Source organism: Halyomorpha halys, unplaced genomic scaffold (genome assembly GCF_000696795.3).
Source record: "Halyomorpha halys isolate HHAL.00 unplaced genomic scaffold, Hhal_1.1 Scaffold725.1, whole genome shotgun sequence".
In the NCBI taxonomy this organism is placed as follows: Eukaryota; Metazoa; Arthropoda; class Insecta; order Hemiptera; family Pentatomidae; genus Halyomorpha; species Halyomorpha halys.
In genome coordinates, this window is record NW_027110211.1 from 156,202 (window position 1) to 174,904 (window position 18,703).

General features: G+C 29.5%; 2 protein-coding genes across 3 annotated transcripts in view; both read left to right on the plus strand.

Moving 5' to 3' along the window:
- Nucleotides 1-3,482: 3,482 nt before the first annotated feature.
- EndoG (Endonuclease G) lies at nucleotides 3,483-6,328 on the plus strand. The gene is made up of 5 exons (XM_014428535.3): nucleotides 3,483-3,836; nucleotides 3,915-4,120; nucleotides 4,194-4,430; nucleotides 4,506-4,686; nucleotides 6,192-6,328. Exons 1-5 carry the CDS (start codon nucleotides 3,579-3,581, stop codon nucleotides 6,285-6,287), a joined length of 978 nt encoding a protein of 325 aa, XP_014284021.1. The 5' UTR covers nucleotides 3,483-3,578; the 3' UTR covers nucleotides 6,288-6,328.
- Nucleotides 6,329-7,224: 896 nt separating this feature from the next.
- Nucleotides 7,225-18,703, plus strand: part of Gbeta13F (guanine nucleotide-binding protein subunit beta-1) — a 117,064-nt gene continuing 105,585 nt past the window's right edge. The window contains exon 1 of one of the 2 annotated variants that reach the window (XM_014428516.3): nucleotides 7,225-7,479. The gene's annotated coding sequence lies outside the window, so the exon portion shown is untranslated. Of the gene's footprint in view, nucleotides 7,480-14,964; nucleotides 15,105-18,703 lie in introns of those variants that run through there. The other variant, XM_014428517.2, reaches the window with a different exon arrangement.

Consider the following 18,703-nt stretch of genomic DNA (forward strand, 5'->3'; position numbering starts at 1 on the left):
TTAATTTTTTTTTTCCTAATTGTTATTTTAACTATAAATCCTGTATATAGGTAGAACTTATTATCATTTAGTTCTTTTATGAAAGCATATTAAATTTGTGTAATAAACATTCTTATTCCAAAGCCTTATTCAAATGGAGTTCTATTTATTATAGGAAGATGGCCTAGTTATTAATTAAGAAAAGTACAAAAATAACAGATAAACTATTAACTATTTAATATATATATACACACACACCATCTTCTTCCAAACTCAAATCAGTCATTCTTAATAAAAGCCTTATCCTCTTCTTTTGGACCTGCTGAATTTTTGCATGATTGGCTTTAGAATTTGAGATAAGCTTTGGTACATTTCATACCATTCTTACTGCAGCTACAAGCACCACCACAGCCTTTCGTAAACCTACAAGAAACCATATTCAGGATTTTCACCTCTTTGCATATTGAATGGAATAAGGAAAGTTTACAACATCAACATTTTCTATCCATAACTTATCAGATCTATATGGCAGTCATTCTATATCTGAATTAGAAGCATGTGTGTATGAAATATAGGCTTGTAACTGATACTGTGGAAGGTTAGGTTGTTAACTCCTTTCAGATAGTTGCAATCATATTTGGTCATGTCAACTTCATCAGGAGTATTACCTTCTCTGCTGAATACACCATATCTTGTGAACTTATGTCTCTTTCAAATACTTTGATGAATTTCAGTTTCCCCTCTCTAAAAATTATTGAGGTTTCACAACCACTTATGGCCCATAGAGATGACATCTTTTCCTTTATAACCTGGGAAAATCGAAAATGATTGGCATTTTGTAAGCCTCAATAACTTGATACTAGGAGAGTAAAGTGTCGAAGAAGTCAACAGTACCAATAAATCAGTATTTTAATCTACTATCAACACAGACAGCGCTTTAAGCCACTTCAGTAGGGATGGAAACAATTCACAAAACATTATTTTCTGCAGCTTGTTTTACTATAAGCAGTTCAGTCCGGAGCTTATTACTCAACAAAATGATATATATTGTTTGTTGTATTCACTAGATAGAAACAGGCCTTTGATCTGTTTACTTCCATATAGCCTTTTGACTAGTGTGAACTACTGGCATTGCTCTACATTCTTCCAGATGGTAACCTACTGAAAACATTACCCCAACCTGGAGTAGTAGGCACCAAGCTTAAGTGAACTTCACTAAATTGCAAAAATAAAGTATTCATTAGAAAATCAGCTAGATTAACTACAGCTATTATTCTATAAGTTTTTCTGAAAGGAAGTTTTTTCATAAGGCTCCTATAAAAGAACGAAATTTACAAATTGAAAAATTACATACTATTTGAAAACGTTTTGTTACTACTTGATCAAATTTAAGTAGTACCACTCATTGACAAAGAATTTAATGATCTACAGCTTACATAATAATTATTTTTTCGATAAATTTTTTTTTGTTATTTATAATAAAGACAAAAAATCCGAAAATGTTGATGTTTTTAAAGGGTTTCACTTAAGGCTTTCAAGTACCTTCTTCAATTTTATTATAAAAGTTTTTACCGGTTCTGTGTTTGATTACTTTGTCTCTCCTCTTGGCTAGTATACTCCGAATCGCTGTAACATAAGATATTGGCTGTCACACACTGTTTTATTGTTATAGGGTAGATCAACATCACTCTTCTTCCACAGTTTTTATGAAATACCTTTTTAACATTAAGCTTAACTCATGTCAAAAGGTTAATATGTTCTCTCAGAAGGGCGCGAAGCTGCTTTTTAATTCATATTCTAAGTGTTACAGTTAGAAAGAAGGAATGCGGATAAGAGGTTGATGAAAAGGTTAGACACCACCTTTTTGATCTAGGAAATGACAAACATGAGCTGAACCAGTCCTAAAAACTTTAAGATGTAAGGTAAGAAAGGAATACTAAGACAAGCCAAGGTATGTGCTGGTCCAATCACTAATTTAAGAAGTGAGGTGCGCTAACATCAGAAGAGCTCAGACAATACGTATTCAATTAGGTTAGCTGAACAGGAAATGATTTCACAGAAGGATCGAAGGTGATACCGAGTCGACTATAAACCATGTACGATCGGAGAGTTTTATGGTACGATAAATCCCCACAGGATGAAAACTACACTCCATAGGGTTATGGATTCCAGGGGTGGCACGCTTAATCGGTTAAAGGAGTATTCGCCCTTAGTTACGCTTTGAAGGGTTAAGGATGCAGGAGAGACCCAAAGGGAATAAAATGAAATAATAACAAAATACACACATCGAAGGATAGTGTTTGAACAGTCTCATCAACAAGTAAGTGTTACTGCTCCCTGTTTCCTAAGAATTGACGACCGGTGAGCTTCTGTATTCCCAGGTTAAGTAACCACTAGGAATAAAAAGGCCAACTATAGTCACAGCCTGTAAGAACTAGTTTAAAGAGGATTAACAAATTCTTTTTTTTCTTTGCTTATTCAAATAATATGAAATGAGAATATCAAAATATATTCAATGGAATTGACCAATTAACATGAGATGATATTTCTGAAAACAATAAGAAGCACTCTTTGACGGATTGTTCAGATTGTAGGAGCTCTCTAGTTCTTTCGCGTAACGACAAATGTAAGTTACAACTGCAAAAAATATTAATTTAACAAGTTAAGAGATCCTGGTACAGACCCGAAGGGGTCCTATGTCATAGAATATAGATACAAGAAGAAAAGAAATAAAACCACTCTACCCCATCTCCTGAACACCTTACCGCTGCATTCACTTCTCTAGTTCTCTCTCTTAAGCTCTGGAGTTTAATTCTCTCCTTTTTCCCTTAAATTAGTACTCTTATTATCTATTGTTCACTTTTGTAACGCATTATAAAAGAAATGATCTTTAAAAATCAATTATTTAGTGAATTTATTTAGTGCTCTTCAAATCAAACTGAAGAATAAGATGTATTATTTTGGATACGATGCATCCTAAACAGAAACTGATAAGTATGATACTTTTATTTCAAAAGAATTTCAATTACTAAGTAATTTTTATTTCCCCGAATAGATTTTTGTTTTAATTTTTATCTATCTTATTTAAAATTTTATTAATAATCTTTCCCATATTAAAAAAAAATAAATAAGAGAATTACTTTCTAATAAACCGTTGGAAACCACCATAAAATATCAAGTTTTGATATCTAAGTAAGCGATTAGTTAATAATTCACAAATTATTTTTAAACAACAAATTTATGTGTAAAACTTGATTCCAGTTTCTAATCAATATTTTTATCAAAACATCAAAAGCTACACATTGAGCGCGAATGGTGATAGTTATACTTATTTTACACCATTCTAATTAGTTACTAAATTTAAAAAAAAGACAAACAACGACAAATATTGTTAAGTCCGTTCAAAGGGTAGCAATGTACTGAGAGGATAGAGGAGGGGACTGGTATGCTCAGCTGATTGGGCATTTACTTCATTTCATTATCGATGTATGATATTACCTCTTATTGCGGAAACCTAAAAATATCCTCCCACTAGATGTTTACAGTGTGGTTATAAAAATTTTAATTTTTTTATCTTTTAAGTTTCACGCTTATACAATATGAATAAGCTTTTATTCAAATCTAAGAACTTAATAGTCGTGGCCACAGTTGGAATAACAAGTTGGTATGCAGGTTCCAATTTTGAAAGGAGTAGGGCCAAAATAAATCAATGCTTTTGTGAAAGAGGTAATGGCAATAGTCAAATAAAGTATTTACCAGGCTTACCTGTTTTTGCCACTGTATCTGCTGCTACAGTGGTACAACCACCCCAAGATTATGAAAATCGTTTGGTACCAATTGGAGATCCTACATCACAGGTAAAGATAATACTTTTGATATTATCTGCTTTGTTGAGATATTCAAGTTTAGACTAATACAAAAAAATATTACTCCAGATGCTCACTCAGAGTTCAAAGTATGGTTTTATGGGTCTTGATACAATTCGTACCTTTGATGATTATGTTCTTTCCTATGACAGGAGAAATAAAGTTCCGAATTGGGTCTTTGAGCACTTGACTGCAGAGCGTTTGAGCTATAATGATAAAGTTGACAGATCAAAATGTGAGTTTACTGAAGATGAATTAATTCATAAATATTTCAGGTAAATGTGCCTCCTAGTTTTTACAAATAATACTTATATAATTATATAAGGTGATCATTTTATTTATAACTAGGTCTACAAATAAAGATTATAAAGGCAGCGGGTTTGATCGTGGTCATTTAGCTGCTGCTGGAAACCATCGTCTTGATCAAAAACATTGTGAACAAACATTTTACCTTAGCAATATTGCACCACAGGTTGGAAATGGATTTAATCGCCATGCTTGGAACAGATTAGAGAAATACATCAGAAAATTAACTAGATTTTATCCACATGTATATGTCTGTACTGGACCTCTGTATCTTCCTAAGTAATTTAAAGTTTGATTATTGAGTTAGTGAAATATATGCAGTTCTTATTTATTACATAGCAAAATCTATTTCAGAATTGAACCTGATGGGAAAAAATATATAAAGTATCAAGTAATTGGTGCGAAAGAAGTTGCAGTTCCAACACATTTTTTTAAAGTTGTTGTTATGGAAACTAATAAAGGAGAATACCATCTTGAATCGTATGTTATGCCTAATCAAGTTATCAATGATGAGATCCCACTGACATCTTTTCGTGTATGATATTTGTTTATTATTATTCAATTATTAAGTAGTCAAATATTTTAAAAAAAAATATAATTTTAAATCATATTATATGACAACGTTCTTTTATTACTCTTACTTTTTACCTCTTCTTTTTTAATTATTTGAACATTGAAGTTATTTTCTATTTGAAGGAAGTACATATTTTCTGATAAATATTTTAATATGTAGAGTATTAACTTTACATGGCCTAACAGTGGTTCTTAACGCTTTCACTACCAATTATAAAAAAAAATTAAGAAAACTAAAAAATTAATCTTTAAATCACTTAATGAGGCCTTAAGGATGGATAATATGAGTTTTTGTATTTTGTTTTGTTTATTATGGTCGGAAAATGGGTTTTTGTCCAAATGGTAAGGGACAACAATAAGTGTCCCAACTTGTCTCTGCGGTTAGGAGCTATCCCATTTCCTGCAGTTATTATACTCTACAGAAATTTCAAAGCTTCCTCTAGGACCTATTAGCCAACTGAGAGTGAAAGGTTTAACCTGGCATATCTCCTTATCTGGGAGTACTGATAATGAGGGCAGGAAGCTTAGATAAATGGGCCTAGTTATCCTTTTTGCTACCACCTGACTGCTAGCTTGAGTTTGCCACCTTATACTTACTACAGTGGGAGTGGGAATAATTGTTTCTTGGGACAGCTGAAAAACAATTATTAACTGTTCCAAACTGGGTACTCCAGGACTTTTATCCCAACATCCTTGTCAAGGAAGTGTTTTTAAGAATACAAGTTATTTTTGAGGTAGTCTAGAACCTAAACAAGTTGACATTTTCATCACAGTTGGGTCTGTTCCTATTCCCTCTACTCCCTCTACCTCTCTACCTCAATGTATTGTACCTACTAAGCAATGTATTTAACAGATATTGTTCAATGAAAAACTGATAGAAGCATACCAGTATTCCACCATATTATCCGTAAACCAGTCTATTATCTAAGTCAGAGCATCGACATTAGTAGACAAATGTATATATTTTCAAGAAACCAGTTTTGGTTTTAAGGAAGTATCATTACCTATAAAAGGTTAAGAACTACTTAGCTTGATGTATTAATTCTTCTGAATATTCATTATTATAACGTTTCAGATGATGCTTCCATATTTACTTCTTCACTATCAAATAATGCATATTAAATACAGTTTTCATGGTCTAGCAGGTTCTGTTGTAGCTTATGAACAGGAGACCCAGAATTAATGTTTCTTAAGTCTCTCAAGAAATTTTAATGAGAAATGAGTTAAATTTAGTTTTGAAATGATAAGTGAGTAGTTATTTGGAAGTGTAAGTATCTGCTTGAACTAGAAAACCTAAATGACACTTTTTATTCATTATTATGGCAGGCCAACTTATACCTCATATAGCTCTTCATGCCCACTTCTATTAATTTCTAGGCTTTCCTTTGAAATGTTTTAATAGGATTCTAATTATGCTATTTTGTTATACTGTTAATGTTTGGTTTAATTTTTTATTTGAATTTCCAGGTTCCTCCTGAGACCATTGAAATCCACTCGGGTCTGCTCTTCCTTGATAAGCTGCAAAAGCAACGTCTTGTAAAAGTGAATGGAATAAAACAGTAATGTAACTGTAGAACATACAAGAATATAAGTGTTTAAAGTTAGCTGTTTTTTGTTACCATTCTTTATTATAAATCAAAAGACATGCCATTGTTTTACTTTCCAACAATTTAAATTTTCAATTTATTCTTGTAAATACTAAACTTTTTTTTAGTTGTGTTTTTAAATTCAATTAATTCTATTGATGAAAAGTGATCTTAGTTGATAGGGAATTTGCCTTATCAATAACTTTTTATTTTTAAATATATATGTTTATATAAATATTGTACCTATGTATAATTTATAAATTTAACATTCTGATAATATGTTGTTCTTCTTTTATTTTATGGCTTATTTCTTTATAAAGATACTTGTTTTAAAACTATCAAAAACTTTTGAAAAAAAAATGAATTATATTTAAAAGACTTTTAACTTTGGTTTTTATTACTCTAGTTGTACATAATTTATATATATTTTTAATGGAGTCACTTTTGTCCTATATGTATTTAAATAAAGTTTTCCTATTCATTATAATCCTATTTAAATACATATGTAGCTATTTATTTATCATGATTTAGAATGATGTATTTCTATCCATGTAGTAATTTATTTTATATTATTCAGTATTTAGTGGAAATATATATTTTTCATTCTCAACTTTAAGATAAAGATTTATTTTTCATATTTGATTTACTTTTATTATTTCCTTTTTGTTTCTAATTTACCTTCAGTTGAATTAAAAAAAAAAAATTATACATTCATTTATTGAGTAATATTAAATATGTAGAAAAGTATTTTTTTAGTTTCTTTAAACTATATAGGAAAAGAAAACTTGTTTTAATTATCAATGTTTTTTTTTTAATCAATAAATATAAGAGAAATACAGTAGATAGATGAAGTTCCATATAATTTTGAATTTGGCGGGAATAGTTTAGACTGGTGACGTCAGACTTGGGTTTGCAAAGTTTAGTATAAGGAAGCCGCACCCTGCTCAGATAGTGGCTAGAGACTTGTTTCAGTAGTTTGTAAGGACCATTTGTAGTTAGATTTGTATGAATCTGTGACAACGAAGGTTTTGTAGAGACTCGCTTAAATGTGATCTATCTATTTAAACTGTGATCGGTTGAATTGAGTCGTTCCGGCGGATCGTGGAAACACCTTGCAGTTGACGGCTGAGGAGCTGGCAGGAATACAGTTTAATTGTTTGGATTTGGAGGTATATTTTTATTATTATTATTACTACCTAAGTGCCTCGTTTCAGTTAGGTCTGAAAAACTTCATTTATTATCTGATAGATAACATAAATTCCAGAACAAGCGTCAAAGAATGACTCCATGGCGGCCATCATAATTGACGGTAGATGAAAATTCTATATTGTATGGCCCGGCAAACTTATATTGGGCCTAATATATCAGCGGTATCTCGTTAATTGTGAGCATTAGTGTTTGCATTTGCTCAAGTGACTATTTCCTGAATAGTTTTTGTTAATCCCATAGATGTTGAATTTTTGAAGATATGATTAAAAAATTACTTTTGGACTGAAAATTATTAGTTTCTTTTAAGTTTATAGTTTAAACTGATCAATTAGTGCAAATGATTATCTTTTGTACTCAACCTAAACATCCTTTGTGTTGATTGATGGGTATATATGTTATCATATTTTATTGATAACTATTATTTTCAGTGAAAATAGGCCTTTGAAGAGAAATGATATTTTTAGACAAGTAATCAATTAATAAAAATTATCATGAGCTTATGTTCAAATGTAAAACAGTATGGGTTTTCTCGTATCCCTAAAATTCCTGGATATTGAATTAATTGTATCATTCAAACTCTGTTTTATTTATTGTAGTAAATGAAACACATCGGTGAACCATTCTGGAAACTGAGTATGTTGTAAATTTATTTTATTCAGTCTGCGTTATTTATGGAATTTCTTTGTTTATCTTATCATTTGTCATTTTATTTTTACTCTAAAATATTTGATGATATTTATTAAACAAAGTACATTTTTTTATAAAATATTTTTAATATCTTATGTACTCTATTCAATTCAATTTCTCTAATATGTGAACTGCTGGATATTTATATTGGAATACCTTTATTATTTATTCATCAAGTATAAGTTGCAGGAAAAAGTTCTTATAAATATGTAAGATTGAATTTAGTTCATATTGTGATCCCAGTTATTAAGAACTTTAAATCTTATCACTTTATCAGATATTTAAGTAAAAGCTTCCATTCTTTCCTTGCCTTGTTGACTAATCCTATTGCTGATGAGATACTGCTTAAGAAGAAAATTTATTGTTTTCTGTCTCTACTTGTTGCTAGATGGCAAGATTCCCATTGGAAAGTGGCAGGTTAGGTTTTCGCTAACATTCATATATATGCAGTTCTAATCTTCGCTTTGAAATAAAAGTTGTAATTGCTTGATATTTGATTTGATAAATTATGGTGTTCTGATCAGTTTGTTATCACCTGTGTCCCCATTATAATTATAAAATCAATTTCTTGATAAAGTAATTTTATACCATTCTTTTAAACTTAATAATATTAAAAGTTTTTTTTTTTCAATTCAGAAAATGGCTATATATAATATATATTTATCAAGTAATTGTTTGTATTTTATTATGTAATGATGAACAATAATATTAAGCAAGATTATTTTAAGTTTGTTTTTATATGTCAATGTTAGCGGTTCTGTTGAACGGTTAATTATAATTATTACTCATGTTTATAGTTTCATCTCATTAGGTGAATGAATTATTAATTTGTAAAACCTTAAGAAATTCTTTTGTTAAATTGATGTTGAACAGTTGTATTTCATCGTTCTTAAATTTCTAAATGTTACAAAACCGGAATTATGACATTTGTTAAATACCTATTCATTAATGTTTCCATATTTTTGCTTCTGCACATTGAAAATTTGTATTATTATTTTAAATGTAATAATGTACATGAACACATTGATATTTCAAATTAACTTTTTTTAAATTATATATATGAAGAAAATTAATTCATTTGCTGAAATTGAAAGTAATAGAAGAATGCTAGTGTTTCTTTAATTGAAAAGTAAAATTGAAGTAATATTCTGGCTATATATAGCTCTTTTTTTATTTATGTTATTGATAAATTCTTCTTTAATTATTATCACATCAAATTCCAAATTTCCTTGTCTCTTAATCTAAATTAACATACATTTCAAATTCATTAAATATCAGTATTCTTGATCTGGTTAACTCAAAATCAGATTCCGATCAGTAAAGTAAAGATTTTTGAAATTACTAAAATTGAATGATTAGTTGAATTTACTTTGTTAATCATCTATTAGTGTTATCTTTGTTTTCTATTTTTAAACATGTTGATGTTTAATGATTGATACATGTCAGTATTTGCCCTTTTATGCAAAATTCTGACATTATTTCTTGCATTACCATTTCTTAATTATTGTCTGTTTTTAAAATTGTAGAAATACATATCACTGCTTTCCCTTAATAACAAATACCAAAAAATTTTTTTTACATATTTATTAGATTTTACTATGAACTGGGGTTGCTTTGTGAGTACTTAGGGTAAAGTTTATTCTTATATTATTTATTGTGACAAATTTATTTAGTTATCGTAAAATCTTACTCTCTTGTTTCGCTCAAATTGATTTTACCTTTAATTAATTTTATTATTCATTTTTCCCTTTTATTCCCTAGGTTTGAATTCTGGATTGTAAGTTATTTAAGTTTCCATATTCACTAAAAAATTGAGTGCTACCAATGGGTAGTTTCTCTACACGCCTGTAACACTCCATTTTAACTAAGATAAAATTTACTGAATGTATTATATAATATACAGTTGTAAATTTCAATAAAGATATTTTTTTTTTTTCAAAAATCTAAAAAATTACATAAACAGTTTGACATTTAAAAACTTACATAAACTGTCTAACATGTAAAAAATTACACAAACTAATTTGACATTTTATGTACTAATGTGAAATACTATTAATTAATTAAAACTAGGTTAAATAATTGACTGTTAAAAAACTATATTGAAATAATATGCAAAAAAAATAAATAAATAAATTAGAAACATTGATGCTTAAGGAATCTGGGGAAAGGATTTACACCAATCAATCAATTACAACCTAAAAATGTCTTCATTTAGTTCGTGAAACGTATTTGTTTCTTACTTTTAAAATATGAAGATTTCTGATCATTTATTATAAAATCAATGTTTTAATTAAATACTTAACATCCATTTAATATATAACCACTCTTAACGTATTGGTTTTGCCTTTACTATGTTAAGAATTTTTATGATGAATTTCTGTGTTATTTCTGATAAATAAGATTGATGATTTGAATTTTTTTTTAAAATGTTATCAACATATCCAATGTTCACTCTCTAATTAATTATTGTTTCAAAGCTATTTATTATATGTATATGGTAGAGATACATGTGTTTATTTCATGCGGGCCCCGCATTGGTAAATTCTAAACCTATATATCCTAGTCGAACAAAAAACTTTAAAATACGCTCGTATTTTAAATTCGAAAACTCGTCAGCCTTTTTATGTGTTAAGTAATTACCGAAATTTGTTAAAAACGTCAAAATTAGTTATGAAACGTTTATTTATGCGCAATCAAGGATTATATGTAGACGTTGGTGTATTAATAAAAACTGCGTTTACTCTCGTATTTGATAATAAGTCCATTTCTCTAACGAAGTGCCTCATTTAAATCATTTATGATAGAAATAGTTTGTAGGTTTTAATGTTTTTTTTTTAAAAAAGTTTATATGTCATTGTAACAGGTACTAATTACTTTTTTTATACCTGTCTGGCATTTAGGTGAATTACAATATTCTTCCTCAGGGATTTTGCTATTATAAGAAAATTCCGAAGTGTTTTTCTCTGGTAGGGGGTTGCGCTTGGATATTGACAACGCCGTGAAATCTATAATTATTATTTAGTAAATAATAATTTAATTATTGCTATTATCAACTCTGAATTATGTCAAATAGATTAAAACTAACCACATCATCGCAAAAATGTCACTTGAAAACTTTCACCTCAAACCCGACGATATCTAAATTAGACGATATGTAAAATAATATGTTTTATAATTAATTTTATAAAACTTATAAAAGTTTTAATATGTTTTTTTCTTACTAAGGATCAACCGATGAAACAGACTTCAGAAAAAAAAAATTAATTATTTAAATTTTACGAAGAAACATGAAATGTCAATGCGGTTCAATATACTCGAATATAGATTATTTAGAATGCCAAACTTCGAAATAAACTCCATAATATGGTAAAACAAAATTTATCTTGCATGAAAAATTAAGATCTTTATGAGCTTTATAGGGAAACAAGAAAAACGTTTATTCCTTCCTAAATTAATTGCTTAGTTTGAATGATTAGCGTATTCTATTATTCTTTTTTAGCTCATATTTTTAAAACTTCCAGATTTATTAATTACTTTAGCTGCCATAAACTCTCTTCTTTTCAGGACAATTTAAACTTTTTAGATCTTATATATTTCTTGTATTACTAATTATTTATTTTTTCTAACCCTGTTGTAGCTTTTTTTTTTCTCTCTCACCCTTCTATCAATTTTATTTTTTCAAACAAAATCATATGTATACACATAACATAGTAAACATAAATGCACGGGTAGTGTAGTGGTAACATGCAAGATTCCCCCCTACCCACTGGTGTAGCTGTAATAATTTTTTATTATTATTTGATAGATAAGTTTAAATTATATGAGAAAAAGTAGATTAATTCAATGAATGTCACCAGAAACCCAGTCCAATAAATTTTTAATAAGTCATAATACCTATTACATTTTGAAGTTTTGCAATTTAAAATGAAATTTTAGATTTACCCATTTCTATATTTAACAATATTGTATGTGTTTCTTCATGCCATTATTTATGTAATCATTAATTGATCTTAATTGTTATTTAATTGTGGCAGATATTTTTATCAGTTCATATTAATTCAGATATTTTAAGTCCTAAATATAAACCATTCTATTCTGGATCTAAATGAATTAATTTTTGTTTGTTTTATTGGTGAGTTGTTGATTGCTAAAAATATTTTTTTGACAAGGATCATTTTTGTTTATTAAAGTTACATATTTATTTTTCTATTAAATTTAATTTGCCAATTTTTTTTTCATTATATCAATTAAACTCAAATGCTTGTTTTTTTTTCTCGATCGTTTTGTTAAATTAAAGTAGTTAATTTAAATGATATTTATTAACTTGTACTTGATGTCCTGTGAAATGAAATGCCATACTACGTATTTTGTATGCTTACGTGTGTATGTTTAATTATATTTTTTTATTTCAATTGTTTATCAAAGAAGTTAAACTTTTCTTTTTATCAAGCTACTTGAAGTTTTATTTTTTTTTTTCTCGTTTATTTTTCTTTCGATGTTTTGTTCAAATTTTCCAATTTCAAATGCACATTGTTTGGGTTATTATTTATTGTTGAAGTTGCTGAAACGATAAGTGTTTATGGCAATATATTCCTTTAAAGGTATATTTATACAATTTTTATGCACGCCTATTATAAAATAAATTCTCCCTTTGGTTATGAGTATTATTAATAGTAATTATATTAATAAAGTCTATATTTATTCCGGGATACGTCCCTTATGAATAATATTACGCACAGTAAACGTTTTGAAGGGAAGAAATAAAAGAAAAAAATTAAATTAATTAGCTTACTTGTTGATTGGTTTAAAAAAATGGAATTTTAATAATTTTAAAAAGAACAAATTTTTTTTAATGATATTGTATATAATTAAAATTATTCTAAGAGTGAGTGTTTGTCAAAAAAATAAAAAGGATACAAATTGTTAAAATAAGGTATGGTCCTTTTAAGCTCTTAAGTCCGAAAAAATAAAAAATAATACTGTTTTAAAAATATAAAAATTCTTGAGACATACCAAAAGAATTCCTGATATCTGAAAACATTATACAGGCACCTACTAAGCGATGGTTCGAATGAGATATCTTTAGAATGATTCGTTGTGTTTCTGTTAATTTTTTTTTTAATATAAAAATTGTATTGTTCATTGTTTTTCTTTTTTTATGTTTGTAATTACTTCTTTGCCCTAAAAACTGTGAAGATGTCCAAATTTAATTCTGTTTTACTTTTTTTAAGTATCTATCTTTATTTCTTGGGGAAATTTATTTATTATTAAGTAATAATAATATCATGATCTCCATCCTAATTCTATATTTAGTACGAACAAGGATATTCATTTTAAGGAAGCTTCAGAATGAAGAATATGTTATTTCGGATTCAAATTTGGTAAATCCAGCTTGTAACTTAAAGTCCCATTTTCCAGATATCTACCGTTCAAGGATTATTAACAATAGTATGACAGCGTTCGTATAGACGCTTATAATGAACATTAGCTTTCTGACTGTTCAACTCGGTGAATGCAACAAACAATTGTGACCGCAGAAAATTGAAGTTGTAACAGTTTACTGTCAAGGCGTCTATATTTGGTAGTTTAATGTCGTGCGCATTCAATAGTTGATAGTACTACAAACTATCAACGTTACCTTAGAATTTGGGCTTAAGGATATGAAATATGGGGTTATCAGTGCATCATAGGATAAGCATATTAAAGCAAAGGCAAGTTGTGACTCGAATATTTGTGAATATGAATATGGCTATCTTTTCCTCACCCAAATAATTAAAATTTGTATGTTATTAAAATATAAAAGTTTTGAGAATAATGATTATTAAAAAAAAAAAAAAAAAAAAGCTTTTGTAATTTTTTCACCTCTTCCTGATAAGGAAAATATTGTTAACGGATATTTTTAGTATCCAATATTTTACAAATCTTAAAGTTTCATTGTCCCTTGAGTGGAAATATTGTAGGACACCGTATTTTTGCATACTGGTCCCCTTTATTTTTATTTTCTAGGATTTTGGGCTCCATGGCTGAGTTTTTATTCGAAAGTCGAATTTGAATTGTGAAGTCAGCATCTTCCTATAAATAATTACGATAATAATTTGTATTTTGTCATTCCACATTTTAAAGAAAATTCTATGTGTAATCTACTTATGAGTTTTTTTATACTATAAGTATACTTAAGTGCTAAGAATTGATATTCTTCCCCAACTTGTGTTAAAGTGATTTTTAAAGTAATTTGATTCACTATTTTTTAATGAATTAGTTCCATTCATAAAATGCAGATTCCATGTAAATTACTTTTCTTTCTTATGTTTCGTTGGCAGGACGTTCTGGTTCGGAGCATACCGTGCATTTAGTTATCCAAGTAAGATATCTGGATTTTTATAATACAGCCTTCCAGGGTTAATTATACATTTTCTTTCTTAATATCTTCGTTGGTCGATGTCGCTGGTGGATCTCGTCACTGATCTGTGGTAAGTCACGTAGCCGTCGCACCCCGAAATAGCCGTGCTCTACTGGGACAGGATTGGATCCCCACTGGAGGGGGCTTGGAGACGCGTGCTCCAGCAAGATATGTGCTCTGGAGTCCTTATCAACAAGTTATCAGAAAGGCTAGTTTATAGAATTTTTCCCGGGCGGGTTCGATTTAAATCGACCCGTGACGGAAGGGCGCCTGCGCAGGGAGCGCCACCGCCCAGCAGTGTTGCCCTGGGTGTGGTAAATGTCCCGCACTCTTTGCCGGCACCTCTCATAATAGCTCCAGAGTTATCTTTGAGCTCCCTGCTGGATATCCCCATGTCCTGACGCCCGTGTGTCGCGTGTAGTAGTGCGGGGTGTGTGTGTGTGGACTGCCAGGACTTGCATGTCAGCCGGAAACCACCTCTGAACTGAAGAGTCGGCGGTAAATAAAATTTGATATTATTAACATTTCCTCCAACATTTTATAGCTTCTCTGTAATAGAAAAAAAGAGTAAGGAGTATTTTTCTGGAAAGTTTCCCGATTTCTTCTTGTCCTTTCCGCCTCCAGTCCCTTTCTCTCGAATCTACCCTCAATTGTCTGTATAGTAAATCTACAATTTTTGCGCAAAAGACCACGCAATTACTTTCGATGCTGATTCTCTTGGAAGCGAGTTTTCATTCTTTAGCATATGTTCCTTTATAAATAACAAGTGGTACTTTAGACTGAATTTCATTCAAATGCTTAAGAAAAGAGATCAATTAAACTCCTTTGATAACAGTCGGTTAACTGAGGATTACAAAGAATAACAAACACCTTTTATCTTCCCTACTTTGCATTTTAATTTTATGCTATTTTCGTGTTGAATTCTCAGCAATTCATTCAATATTATAGCGAGGTTTCCCGTACATTAACCTGAATTGAGTGAAACTGAAAGAAAATTTCACATCTGTTAATACTTCCTCAAGTGTTCTTTAACAGTAATCAGTCTTATAGTTTGAATTGATTTTGTACATTGGTGCGGTTGTGGACTTTTCTACATTTTTTAATATTAAATTAGAAAAGAATATTACGAATTGTTAATTAGCTATCGCGGTAGATATTTCCCCATGTTAAACACAATATGTACCCCTGACCCTATGTTTGCCTATAAACTCGAGTCCTTAATATTTAAATATGTGTTGACTGAACAATTGAACTCCCCCGGTTTTTCATCTTACCGTCGGTATCGGATAACCTTTAGGAGGTTTCATCGGGGGGTAAAATCGTTGCTAAATCCAGCTGTAGATCGATATGGGACACTCCCCCGGGCAGAGCTGGCCACTAAGCCGAGGTACTAGGGTGTACATTGGAGTACTATCCGAGGGACCGGTACTCAGGTAGGGGGTACACTAGGGCGTACACCGGATTCCTACGCGGAACGTACGCTTGCGCTCATCACGCTCTCCTCAAGCCGGCCCGAAAGACGTGCCCCCTGTCCAATCAATATGTAAATCCTCCGGTGTCTGAAGAAGGACGGTTTCTCCTCGTCGAGATGTCGTCTACGTGGTAGTTAACTAGTGTGGAACACGAAGGTGTACGAAGGAATGCCGTTTGGGATCTAGAGCTAGATCTTAACATTACCGAACCCCTACTTCGATGTTTCATCGGAAAAAATATATCAGATTTCGACAGTCCCAATATTTCTTAATTGAACAGATATCGCTCTTTAGAGAAATTGTCAAGTTTAACTTGCTAAACTCACGTTTATAACAACAAAAAAATGTTCAATGAAAGTAATAAATTTTGATTCAAAACGTCATTTTAACATTTAAATTTAAGTAGGAAAAGTTTATCATGAAAGATTTTTAAAATATTAGGCTTTTATTAATAAAACAGTGATTCTTATTTTTATATACCTTTTTATTAAACCTTTATCCAATATTTACATCTCACAGATCCCAACGTTTTGGGATTGTGTCTCATACTCAGAAAAAAGCATGTAGCAATGAACCAATTATCCATTTATACTACAGTAATATATGCCCATTCATATTATTGAAAACCTTCACTCCCATTCATTCTGAATTTGAAAATGGAAATTTTTGTCCAAGTCCCTGATAAATCTTGTCATATTATTTTTTTTTAATGTCCAAGTAGTCAGCCATTTTTTTACTCATAATAGTATTTTGTTTTGTTTCTGAAACAGCAGTATTTAAAAAAGTGTTGGGTAATTGGAGTCTGGTGGACTTACAATATTGCACTCAAGTTCTATAAACAGCTCCTTCTCTGTTGCAATTATTTTATTATTAAAATCAAAATACTTCAAAATTAGGTAAATGTTAATGTGAAAAATAATAATGTATCATTGACTTATTTTCCACAAAGAGATGGAAAATTTTTCAGTTATACCGCTGCTGTACCATTTTCCAAAATAATGTATTTTTTTCATTGTATAATTTACTGTTTAAATGTTTTTATGTTCTCCCTTTGTTATTGTTCTATTTGATGTCCTAAACAAATACTTTATACATAAATTATCGCAATGCAGACACGTTTTCTTAATATTATTTTTTAAAAAAAAATTTAAATAATCCGTTGTTATTAGTTTGCAAGATGGTAGTTAAAACATTTTTTTTTTATTTCATTCGTGAATTAATTCATTAATTCATTAATTAATAAGAAAAGAAATGTTACTTTAAAGGAATACAAAATTTATAAATGAACTCATTGTATCATTGACAAGATGTATATATTTGTTTATTGTTTTACTTATTGATTCCCATTTTTTTTTTTTATGTGTATTATTTTTTAAACCTTCGAATCTATTCTATTTTTCCTTGTTAAATTATAATAACACCTAATTTTTTGTCATGGAAATAATACAAAAAGAGCGGATTATGTGGGAATGTGTTAAATAGGCCAGTGGCCCTGACGTCATAGCAATAATTATCTCCCTTTATGCCTTCGCCCCATCTCTCTCCTAGTTCTGTAGCTGGATTCGTTGTAAAAGATATTTATTGTTTTATGGCGAGCTATTTCTTGCGATTTAGCCCCAAGATCTATATCAATCAATCAAATCTCGTTCCATATGTCATCTTTATCAATACCTATCTCCTCCTATTAGAAGAGAAGAGGGCTTCATTATTTTTTTCTACTTGTAAAGAATTTTTCCATTATTTTAATCTTAAATTATCTTGTGTTATTATCAGTTAAAACAACCATTCGATCATGTTGCTAATAATTATCTAAGACTATTATGTTGAGCAGATTTTTTTTATGTCCTTAATTTCTGGCTCGTTAATAACTTGAGTCTGAAAGGAACAAATTTATTTTAATCCTATTTCTCATTTATTCTTCTTTATCCTGTTCACGTTTATAATGGAGTGTACGAATTTACATGATGAATTCATTTAATATTACGATTATTTAAAACCAGGAAAAAGTTTAAAATTATGTAGTTGACTTCCTGTATTCGTTTTAAATCTACCTTGGTTCTAATTTTAGAAATAATTACTATGCATCGCTCAGAGGTTATACGATTGTTTAATACGGGTATACTTGTTGAGTATCTCTCTAGTTGATAAAAATTATCTAAGTTTAAATTCATTTATGATATAGTTATGTTTTTGTATTTGATTGTAAAAAAAAAAAACGATAATTTAATAAAATAATAAACAGCGAGAAAGTAATTTTAGCCTAAAATTATTTAAAAATTTAAAGCATTTTAATATATCTTAATTATTTGTGGGTTTGAATATTGTCTTGTGCTTTATCTGTGTTTATCTAGTCATTATTATTGAACTTTGCAATATATCTCTTTATCTGGTGTCATGTTTTATAATGAGCAGTAAATTATGTAAAGTGCATCACAAGCTGTTTTTTAACATCACTGTTATCTGGTTGTTATTTTGTTTTTTTCTATGAGAAATCTTTGTATGAATTTTGATAAGAAGACAGTTTCAACTAATTCTAACGATATTTACCTCTTTATTTATAGTTAAACGCTATGAATTAAACGTTCAACGATTTTTACTATCGTGCACAATTTCAGTTTTATTTCC

Excerpts from the sequence above, each read along its gene's own strand:
- EndoG (XM_014428535.3), top strand. The coding sequence starts at position 3,579 with ATGAATAAGCTTTTATTCAAATCTAAGAACTTAATAGTCGTGGCCACA. Across the intron at positions 3,837-3,914 it reads TTGGAGATCCTACATCACAG|ATGCTCACTCAGAGTTCAAA; the intron begins GTAAAGATAATA and ends ATATTACTCCAG. Across the intron at positions 4,121-4,193 it reads TTAATTCATAAATATTTCAG|GTCTACAAATAAAGATTATA; the intron begins GTAAATGTGCCT and ends ATTTATAACTAG.